Source organism: Ailuropoda melanoleuca, chromosome 16 (genome assembly GCF_002007445.2).
Source record: "Ailuropoda melanoleuca isolate Jingjing chromosome 16, ASM200744v2, whole genome shotgun sequence".
In the NCBI taxonomy this organism is placed as follows: Eukaryota; Metazoa; Chordata; class Mammalia; order Carnivora; family Ursidae; genus Ailuropoda; species Ailuropoda melanoleuca.
In genome coordinates this window covers 41,880,790-41,891,930 of record NC_048233.1, presented here as the reverse complement: position 1 = coordinate 41,891,930, position 11,141 = coordinate 41,880,790, and the positions used below count along the sequence as shown (strand labels likewise).

Here is an 11,141-nt window from a genome sequence, read left to right as displayed (position 1 = left end):
GTGAGCAGACAGCTCACAGCAGACCTGACCAAAGGCACAGCTTGTTGGAGATGGAGATTCTTGGGGGAGGAGATAAGGAAAAGATGAGAGAACAAAGGGTGACAGGGCTGAGCAATCAGGAGAGACTTCCTGGAGGAGGTGGATATGAGGAAGAGCCAGGAAGGGGACAGATGCCCCCGGGAGAGGACTGGCTGATCATCCGAAGGAGCGAGAGAATGGTGTCCTGGGCTTAGAAGGCATGTGTCACAGATGAGGGGCTGTATCCACCCAAGGCAAAGGCCACATTTTTCTAATTGGCACAAGGCACCAAATGGGACAGCAGAGGCCCTGAGCCCCGCTCCAGGGGGTTAATCATACCCCAAGCTCTGGCCACCTGCCATTAAGCGGCCTCTCTCTCTCTTCTCTGCTGCCTCGCTCCCTCCCCCCTCCCAGGTATGAGGAGGAGATCTCCAAGCGCACAGACATGGAGTTCACCTTCGTCCAGCTGAAGAAGGTAGCCTGCCCAGCCTGCCCCAGGGGCTATGTCCTCACGGACCTTCTGCCGTCGTTCCCTCAGGCTCCCCAAGCCAAGCCCTCAGAGGCTTGAGTCCCGGGACCGCAGACAGACACGAGTACCTGTCCTCACCCCGCTGCTCCTCCCAGGCACTGAGCCGGGGCTCCCTTGGCAATCACCCCCCCCTCAGGCAGATGGGCACCCCACTCCCACCCTGGGACCCCCTCCCTCCCCTGGCACTCACCGCTGCTCCCACCCCCAGGACCTGGATGCCGAGTGTCTTCGTCGGACTGAACTGGAAACCAAGTTAAAAGGCCTGCAGAGCTTCGTGGAGCTGATGAAAAACCTCTACGAGCAGGTGAGAGAATGAGACCAGTGTCCCACTGAGCCAAGAGCTGACTTGTCCCCAGGTGAGGCATGCAGGGGCGGGAAGGGTGTCCAGAGGGGCATGGGGGCTTCGGCAGTCGTTACAGGCATAACACAGACGTGACAATCTCCCAACCCCTTCCCGCGCTGCTATCAATAACCCACCACGTCCCCTCATCCCTCCTTTCATGGAGCTTAGGCAAGTTCCCACGAGGCCTTGCGCTCAAGGAGGACCTGTTTCTTCGAGTGTGCTGGAGTGCGGAGGGCATGTCGGGGGCCGGTGCATCCAGGCGAGGGTTCGGCAGTGGCCTGCGAGGCAGGGAGCCGGGGGGCCTTGAACAGCGGTTCTGATTGAACTCATCTCTCCCCACCCCTGCAGCCTAAATGGCAGGCACCCTCAGGCCTAGCTGGGACAGACATGCCCTTCACCCTCCCCGGCTCGGGGCTCAGGCAGGGGAGAGCTGTAGTCAGATTCCTGGTTCCCGGACAATGCTAGCTTCTGCCGGAACAAAAATGACCCGGTAAATGCAGACAGAGGAGCCCCGGATGCCTTCCGATTGTGTCCCTAAGTCCTCGGCTGAGCCTCGGGGGACAATGACCCCCGAGGCCTAGCACACTGCCAGTGCAGTCTACAGGTGGGCCCTACTGCTGACTGCAGACGCTCCCCTCCACTCCACTCTGCCTCCGGCCACCACATCCCCTGTTTCAGGAGTGGAGAGGTAGAGAGGCCACACTTCAGTTCGGCTGTGCGCAGGCAGAGCCGTCGTGGGGGATGGCAGGACTTGGCCACCTGTGTGCCGCAAACCGTTGGTGCCAAACTATGGCAGTGCAGCCAAGATCAGAGCAGGGATCGAAGTCACCACCACCATCAGAAAGTTCCACTAAAACGGGGATGCCTGGGTGGCTCAGTCGGTCAAGGTTAAGTGTCTGACTCTTGGTTTTGGCTCAGGTCATGATCTCAAGGTCGTGGGATCAAGCGCTGTGTCCGGCTCCGTGCTTAGCAGGGAACCTCTTGAGATTTCTCTCCCTCCCTTTCTCTCTGCTCCTCTTCCTGCTCGCTCTCTCTCTCTTTCTCTCTCTCTCTCAAATAAATCTTCAAAAAAATAAAAATTAAATTAGAAGTTCTGCTAAAGTTGCCCTAGGGGCTGCTGACCACAGCTTGGCAGCCTCGTCCTGTGGAGAGGGAGACTGGGCCTCGTGGCTGCATATGGGCCACACTGCTTTCCAGCAGGCTCGGCCAGCCCCCAGTGGGGGCTTCCGTGGGCCTGAGACCTGTTTGTGGCCATGGGAGCTTCCCGCCCCTGGCCGAGCCCTCTTGAGCCAGGCTGAGCTCTCTGGGGCTGAGCAGGGCACTGAGCCCGCTGACTGGCTTGAGAAGTGGGATAAGAGTTCCTCTGCCCACACCCACCATGCGGCCAGGCAGACAGCAGGAGGGCCAATGTTCCAGAATCCACACTTGGCTCTGTGCATCTCAGCTAGCCCAGAGCCCAAGCTCCCAGCCGGGACAGAGGCCCAGCTGGCGTGGAAGACTTAAATGGAGGTAGGCCAGGCATGGCCAGCGAGAGGCCTGGGTGTGGCCAGAGGCACCCCCACAAAACTTCTTGGCCCCTGCTCCATCTGGTTTTAACAGCCCTTGCACCCCAATCCTGGCTCTATCTTCTTTTCCATTTCTCTGACTTTGGTCTAGTTGTTTCTCCTCTCTTTGCCTCAGTTTCCTCATCTGTAAAATGGGGAGAGTCATCATACCAGGCTCATCGGGTTCTGCTGACGACTAAATCCGTTCATCCGTGCAACAACTATTTATTGCTCGCCTGCCGGGTGCCTGGCACTGATGTCACATCAGTGAGCGTGACGGGCAAAGTCCATGCTCTCGGGGCTGCCACTGAGCTAGGAGGGGAGACAGGTAATAAGCAAGTCAACAAACATCTGAGCAAGATCATCTGGGAGGGTGAAAAGGGCCGGGCTGCACAGAACCCAATGACGCGGTAATGCTGGAGGAGGAGGGGAAAGTCAAGGTCGGGGGGCTTCTCAGAGGAGGGACCAGTGAAAGAGAGCCCAGACTGGGGAGGGCCAGCCCAGGGGAGAGCTGAGAGGGCTTCGGGCAGAAGGAGGGTCTCTGTCAAGCATCTAAGGCAGGAGTGAGTCTGGTGACGAAGGGGACAGGAAGGAACAGCTGTGGCTGGGGTCCGCTCGCCGAGGACCTTGGGCGCCGAATGGGGCTTTGGATCTTATTCTAAGTGTGATGGGCGGCTCCTGGGGGTCCCGGGGGGGGGGTGGTACGGAGAGGGTAAAGGAATGGTTTGTGCGGTCACGGCAGTGCTGTGGAGAAGCAACCGCTGTGGACGTGGGGTTGCTCGGTGCATGGAGCAGTGACTAGTACTCTGGGGGCAGCAAGGTGCCAAGTTGGTGTTGGGTCATAAGTTTTGCGTCTCTCCAGGCACCGCCGCAGGCTGACAAGGCAGCCCTGATCCTGTGCTAAAAAGATTCCCCACACCAGTGGGTCTCTAAGCTGGCCCTAAGAACTATAACATGAGCCACGCATGTCATGGTTTTTCTAGTAGCCACATTTTAAAAAAAGAAACAGAAAAAATTAATTTTAATAATACAATTTACTCACGACGTGATTAGTCAGCTATGTAATCAATACAAAAAGAATTTTTTAAGATTTTATTTATTTGAGAGAGAGCTGCAGAGGGAGAGGCAGAAACAAGCTCCTCGCTGAGCTGGGAGCCCAATGCAGGACTCGATCCCAGGACCCTGGGATCATAATCTGAGCCGAAGGCAGACGCTTAACAGACTGAGCCACCCAGGCGCCCAATACAAAAAGTTAATAGGCTGTCTTACAATCTTCTCTCATGCCAAGTCTTCAACACGGGTATGCATTTTACACCTACAGCCCAGCTCAATTCGGACTAGCCACCTTTCAAGTGCCCACGACCACATATGCCTCGTGGCTACCACATGGGACCAGGCAGGTCTCAGCAAAGGAAGGTGCCAGCCATGGCAGCCTCAAGGGAAGGAAAAACATGGCGGGATATGAGTGGTCCCAGGAGGGCTGGACAGTCTCGTTTCCGACTCTGGAGCAGACACCAGATCAGAAAAGCATGGCTGTGGAGGCCCACCTCTACATTTCAGAAAACATTCCCTCTTGCCCACACACACACACACACACACACACACACACACGGCCAAGATAAATTCTCAGAAGCCAATGGCCATGGGCTGCTCTGGGCCTCATGTATACCCTACAGGCTCCCAGGCAGCCCCTCTGCCCGTCACCTCCAGGGACACGAGCCGGTGAGAGGACCCAGGCGCTCACATTCCCCCTCAGCTTCCAAGGTGCACGCCAGCTCCCAGGTGCATTCGGGGCCTGGCCGCATCCCGCCAGAACGCCACCCCCCCACCCATAAACTCTTGCTCCAGGGAGATGAGCGGTGCGATCTGCGGAACCCCCCGCCCCCGCAGCCGGGTGCACCTGCCAGAGTGCCCTGCCCTGCAGAGACAGCCTGGTGGGTCTAAGCTGCTGTGGTGCCTGCCTTCGTACTGCCAGGGAGGCTGCTCCAGGAATAGGCCGCCCTGCCCTGGACCCTTGACCCCAGCGTCACCCCTGTCGCAACAGTAACATCCTCAGCTATGATGTAGTGAGCACCTATTCCACCCCAGGCGCTGGGTGAAGTGCTTCCCAGGTGTAATCTCCCCACTCCTCACGCAACCCTGTAAAGGTAGGGATTGCGATTAGGAGAGCACAAACTTGAGAGCAGCTTGGTTTGGAAACCTGGCTCAGTCATTATGTGAACTCTAGCATGTTCTCTCTTTATATACCTCAACGTCCCCATCCGTAAAAGGGGGGAAATAACAGAGCCTAGCTCGCTGGCCTGTCGTGAGGATCCGTGTTGTTAATATATCCTCAAGCAGTGAGCACAGTGTCTGGTACATGGTAAGAATTAATAAAAGTTAGCTGGTTTCAATTCTATAATCATACCCATTTTACAGATGAGAAAACGGAGGCTCTGAGAGGTTTAAAAACCTGGCCAGGGTTACACAGCTGCTAAGAAGGGGTAGTGTTCAGAGCCTGGTACCATTAGGCACATTTTACGGAGCAGCCCTAAATTACCTCTCAGGGTCACTGCCTCCCCTGACCCGGGGACCACAAAGAGGATGGGCCCACACGTGGCCCTCTCCTCAGGCTCTGGGCTCTGAACAGAAGCTCTAAACTGCACATTGGCTCAGTTCTTGCCGACCTGGAGGGCCCACCCCGTGGCAGCAGCACACAAACCAGCATTGTTATACCCTCCGCGGCCCAGCGGGGGCCTGCGTGCCTGAACAGGTCTACAGAGGTTCTAAACCCTCCGTTTCCTACTCCTGTTTACCAAGCTCATGCTTATACTGCCTCTTTCCAGAAAGGATCCGAGGCTGCTCCCTTGACTCTGTTTTGCCAATTTCTTCTCCCTGCTAGGAGAAGCCCTGTTCCAGTGCGTTCTGACAGTGCCCTAGCCTTTTCCTGGCCCATAACAAGTGCCAACCCAGGCCTGGGCTAAAGGGCTTTCTCTGGAACTCCCTATGCCCCCTGACACCCCCCCCCATAACATGTTGACCAAGGAAGCCTCAAAGCTGCATTCCGGAAACTGTCCGCAGCCCAGCCCTGCCTGGGATCCCGGTTCCCTGTGGGAAATGTCAGTCTCTGATGGTGACCCACGCAGCAGAGGTGGGCCATGAGTCTGTAGGTACGATCAACCTTGTTGGAGCCAGGGGCCGGGCCTTGCCCCTGCTTTCGCCCAGAGACGTTTGTCTGGTAAGTTCATTTGTAGATCAATCAAAATTCTTCATCAGGAGACCTCAAGGGGCGGCTGGCCACGAGACGCAGGGTCCTTCCAGCTCGGAGATGGAGACAGGCGGCCCCCAGCAGGCCTTCCCTTTCAGCCTCCTTTTGCAGGAGACGATCCTTGTCACCAGGGATGCGGGCCGGCGGGGTCGCGCAGCTAGCAGACAGGGGAGGGCCGGCCTTCCTCAGCAGGCCTCCACGGCCGCCCCTGTGGCTCTGGCTGACCCTGCCAACCCCGCAGGGGTACAAGCTGCAGGTCAGAGACCGGCCGCTGCTGCTGGAGACTTCGAAGGCTCAACCACAGCCCCTCCGCGCACAAAGACAGACCGAGGGTCAGGAGGGGGCCCAAAGTCAGCACTCAAGTTCAGAATGCGATCATGGGACAAAAACGGAACCTGGATCTGAGCGGGCCTCAGCCCCAACCTCCAGGTCTCGGGACATGCATGGGGCAGAGGAGTGAGGTGCAGCCAGTAAGGTCCAGACTGTGGGGAAGGCGACAAGCAGCCTGGTGTTTTCAGTACGAAAAATAGCAAAGAAGAGGGCATGGGGGCGAGAGATGGAGGCGTGGCTGCAGAATAAGAGAGACCTATGGACCAGCTGCAATGTAGGGATCTTCCTTGGACCCTGATTCAGACAAACAAACAAACAAAAGAAAAACCAAATACATAGATACACACACACACACACACACACACACACACATCTATGAGGCAATCAGAAAAACGGGAACAGTGACCAAAACTTGCTGACTGGAGTACTTAAGTAAGGGTCAGGGTGAACTGTGAATGCCAGTAGGAGTAATTGTGCGCCCCACACCCTCCCTCCCCGAGGTGAGCCCCACCCCTGCCTCCTGGAGTGCCTGGCCCCCTCCCTGCCACCTGACTCACTCTGCCAGTACAGTGCTGGCCACAGCCCCTCGCTTCTCCTTCCCGCACCAGCCGGGCCCAGTCCTGGGTGGTTCGGCCCCTCCAGGGGCAGCAGCCCAGGGCCTGAAAGGTGACACCCGCAGCCCCTTAGGAACAGCCCCAGGGACACCCCTGTCCCCATCTGCCCCTCTACAAACCTTGAGCATTCGGGCTCAAAAGCTGTTGGGCTGAGGCCTGGGGCTAGAAAGACAGACAAAAGCTCCGGCTCCTGTCTCTGCCCGTCTAGGGGAGCTTAGCGGGAGCAGCAAGGGCTCTGGGGGCCCGCTCTGCACCCACAGTTATCTCCGTAACCTCTCCATGCCGCGTGTCTTTCCTCTCTGTAACCTGGGGCTAGCGGTCGTGCAGGCCTGGCAGGGACAGCAGGGAAGCACTTAGCTCGGAGGCTGGCCTGTAATGAGTCCCCTGGGGAAATGAGAGGTTTTGCCACTTCCAGGACGCTCTGAGAATGTGGGCTGGCATTTTCTAGGCAGAGAGAAGGACAGAGGAGGAGGAAAGAAGGATGGGGAGAAGATGAAAATACTAAAGCCCAATAGCATTGTTGTGGAGGGGCTGGTCAGCCAGATGGGGAGGGGCAACGAGCCTCCAGGGTGACCCTGAACTCACCTTGGCCTCCGCCCCTGCAGGGAAGCAGGGAGTACAGCCCCACTCCTGCCCCTATTCCAATATTTATTCAGCAAACTGAGCTGTTGGCTTCCAGACGTGGGGGGACCCAGAGGACAGTGGCTCCCCAGGCCCTCAGGCAGCTCCCATCCAGAGCGGGAAGCCGAGCTTCACACCACTGAGCCATAACGGGGCAGAAGGGCTGGAACCCCCCCAGCCAGACATCCTGGGCCTTTGCCACTTCAGCCAGGAGGAAAGTGTCCCACGTTGGGCTCGTGGGGTGAGCCTCTGGAGGCAGGGGTCCGTCGCTGCCCTGTCCCCTCCACCCAGAGAGGGAGGCTAAGCTGTGGGTGAACAGCGGTGCCGAGCAGCTTCCCAAGAGTCGGCGCCGGGGGCGAGTGGCAGGGAGGCCTTAATCATCGGGTCCTCTCTCCAGAAGACAGAGAGGGCCACTCTCCACTAGCCCTGGGGACGCAGGGACCACGGCTGGCTGAGGGTCTGGTGCCCCGCCCACCAGCCCTGAGCCCCCACGTCTGTGCCCGGCCAGGAGCTGAAGGACCTGGTGGCCCAAGTGAAGGACGTGTCGGTGACCGTGGGCATGGACAGCCGCTGCCACATCGACCTGAGCGGCATCGTGGAGGAGGTGAAGGTCCAGTATGACGCCATCGCGGCCCGCAGCCTGGAGGAAGCGGAGGCCTACTCCCGGAGACAGGTTCGGGACTGATGGAGCGGGGCTGACTGAGCGGGGCGGGAGGCAGCCGGGCCAGGGGGGCCGCACCAGGGAAGGCTGAAGTCACCCTCAGCTCTGAGCGCTGAGAGTACATGAGAGGGGAGTGGGGAGAACGACGGAGAATGTGAGAGCCCAGCATTGCGGGGGCTGAGGGGCGGGGCGGTGGGGGAAGGGCCAGGGTCTGCGCCCCCCAGAAGCTCGGGTGCTGTCACCCAGTAACACCAGGCCAGGGGTGGGGCTCAGCCAGAGCTGGGCCCTGATGGGCGTCGGAGGGTGAGGCTGGCCTGGGAGTGTTGGGCTGCAGAACAGGAGGAGGGGCTGGGAGCGGAGAGAGAAAAGGAGCAGCAAGGGGCGAGGGGCAAGGGTGCTGGCAGGGACACAGTGAGCTGCCCCTCACGGTCACTTCCTGCACGCCCTCCAGCTGGAGGAGCGGGCTGCCTGCTCAGCTGAGTTTGGGAACAGCCTCCAGATCAGCCGCAGTGAGATCGCTGACCTCAACGTGCGCATCCAGAAGCTTCGATCTCAGATCCTCTCCATCAAGAGCCATGTGAGTATCTGGAGGACCCACCTGGGGGTGAGGCAGGGAGGAGTGCAAGGGCTTTCTCTCTCTCTCTCTCTCTCTCTCTCACACACACACACACACACACACACACACACACACACACACATACACTGAATACATGCAAGACCCCTGGGCAGGTCACTTGGCAGCTCTGTGCCTCAGTTTCCTCTCCTGTCCTCCTAAGATGGCTGTGAGGACCGCATGACCGTCACATGTAAAGGTGCTCTGTAGACTGGCCAGGGCTGTGGGAACCATACAGAGCCCACGGCCACAATCACCCAGAGCCCTCCTCCTCCCTCCCAGCCTCCAGCCAACTGCACAGAGCAGGGGTGGAAGCCTAAGCCCAGCTTCCAGCCGCGCGCCAGAGAAGCTGCTGCCCTGTCAGGACAGCTGGGACGGGCTCCTCTGGGCGCTGCGGATCTTCCCGCCTTCGTGGCCTCTGGAAAGGGCTTCCTTAGGTCGAACTGAACTCCCTCTTGCTACAAGGCAACCCCCTGCCACACCCAGGAACACCGATGCTCTGCCCTCCCTGCCCTGCGCACCCCCACAGAGGGCAGAGGCTGGCTGCTGGCCCACTCTCTCCTTCCCCCGGTGCTCACGAACCCCTTCCCTCTGCAGTGCCTGAAACTGGAGGAGAACATCAAGGCGGCCGAAGAGCAGGGGGAGCTGGCCTTCCAGGACGCCAAAGCCAAGCTGGCCCAGCTGGAGGAGGCCCTGCACCAGGCCAAGCAGGACATGGCCCGGCAGCTGCGCGAGTACCAGGAGCTCATGAACACCAAGCTGGCCCTGGACATCGAGATCGCCACCTACCGCAAGCTGGTGGAGGGCGAGGAGAGCCGGTGAGGGCAGGGTCGGGCGGCGGGAGGGGTAAGACAGGAGGGCCAGTCCCACACAAAGCCAGCCTCCCCCTCCAGCAGGCTACCATGAGCCAGGAAGACCTGGGATCCTGTCCGGCCTCAGCCACTTACAAACTGGGACCTTGACCCATTCATTAAATCCTCAGTTTTCCTATCTGGAAAATGGGCTGATCATAACACAGCCTCCGGTAAGGAGCATTAATATGATTCTGCATACAAATGTCTGTCACAATGAAGTGCTCCGTAAATGTTAGCCATTTGTGCAGGGGAGAGGAAACAGAGGCCCAGAGAGGGCAAACTGGCTAGCCAGGGTCATGCAGCAGAGCAGCCCGGGGCTGGGAACAACAAGCAGAATTGCCCTCCACCTGCCACTCCCCAGGGCCCCCAGGCTCTGGCCCCCTTCACATGCCCCCATTTCTGTGCTCCCCCAGCATGGACTTGCCTTCAGCTGCCATGGTCAGCGTGGTGCAGTCCACATCTAGAACCGGTGAGTCTACTCCCCTAGGAACCCCTGGGAGGGCAGGGGACACGGTGTGGGGAATCATGACCCTAAAGACGTCATTTTAAGTGGCTCCCCAACCTCCAGCCCCTTCCCTGCCCCACCCCTTATGTTCCCTGTAGCCGCCTCCAAGTCTGGCCTTTCAAGAGCCCCCTCCCGGAAAAAGAAGAACAGAAAAGGTCCCGTGATCAAAATCACCGAAATGTCCGAGAAGTTCCTGTCGCAGGAGTCAGAGGTCTCAGAGTAAGGCAGCTGGAGCCCAGGAGCCTAGGTCACTCTCCTGCAGCTGGAGGGACTTAAGCTAGACTCAAGCAAGCAGCTTGGAGCCTCTGGGTTGGACAGGGAGGCAAACCTGATCTTGAACTGAAAGGGGAAGGGTTCAAAACTGGGACTGCTTTTCCGTGGGTGACTGGGGGTGGTACAGGACTGTCACCAGCTATTAAGAATCACACACGCTCCATCTCAGTATTTCAGTCCTACCTTCCAACCTTCTGGCCAGAGGTCTTCCGACTGGGTAAACTGGAACTGGGGGTCAGTTTTATCTCCACCTCCTTTCCCTCCTGAGGCTCCTCCCCAAACAGTGGGCTCCGACCAAGGAACCTTCGACCCTTTTCGCCCAACCCTTGCCCTAAACCCACTTATCAAGCCTTACCTTGCCTCTGCCTCAGGACTGAGGCTGGTGCCCGCGCTCACCCAGCCCCAGCCAGCCATGGATCAGGGGCTGAGGTGGACTGCCTGGGCCCCCTCCCCCAATCTGGAGCTCCTGGGGAGGCTGAGTGCTCACCCCTGGGTTTCCTGCACCACCTGGGCGCCCCCAGAGACCTGACAGTATTAGGGAGTGAAGGGAGGAAGCTCCCCAGGTGTGTGGGACCTGAGCATGGACCTCTGAGGTCAGCCCAGATACCTGTGCCCCTTCCCTCCTCCTGTGGGGCCCTCACAGAGGGCCAGTCAGAACTGGACAGGCTGCCCGGCCGGCTCCCGGCTCCCGGCTCCTTCTCCAGAAGCTGTTCTTGCCATGATAAATCCCCTGTGAGAGGGAGGCCAGATGGCAGCCTGAGACCAGGCAGGGGAATTTGGCCCTCCCTTCTCCTCCCTGCCATCCTGGGGTTCACCAACCTCCCCAGGATCCAAGCTCTCTGCCCCCCCCACACACACACACTCCCCTCCCCTCGCCTAGGTGTTTCTCAAGCCTGAAACTTGGCTTTGGTAGACCAGGCCCTGGAGACCCCTAGCCCCACCCCCACCACGAATCCCTGGGCCGTTTCCCTTGAATCCCACTTCTCAGG

General features: G+C 58.9%; 1 protein-coding gene across 2 annotated transcripts in view; it reads left to right on the top strand.

The window, feature by feature from the left end:
- KRT80 (keratin 80) overlaps nt 1-10,120 on the top strand; it is a 20,874-nt gene extending 10,754 nt beyond the window's left edge. The window contains exons 3-9 of one of the 2 annotated variants that reach the window (XM_011227855.3): nt 433-493; nt 756-851; nt 7,755-7,919; nt 8,359-8,484; nt 9,118-9,338; nt 9,788-9,843; nt 9,943-10,120. In XM_011227855.3, the coding sequence (XP_011226157.2) occupies nt 433-493; nt 756-851; nt 7,755-7,919; nt 8,359-8,484; nt 9,118-9,338; nt 9,788-9,843; nt 9,943-9,977 (760 nt within the window). In that variant the 3' untranslated portion in view covers nt 9,978-10,120. The remainder of the gene's footprint in view (nt 1-432; nt 494-755; nt 852-7,754; nt 7,920-8,358; nt 8,485-9,117; nt 9,339-9,787; nt 9,844-9,942) is intronic. The other variant, XM_011227854.3, reaches the window with a different exon arrangement.
- The last annotated feature ends 1,021 nt before the right edge of the window (nt 10,121-11,141 follow it).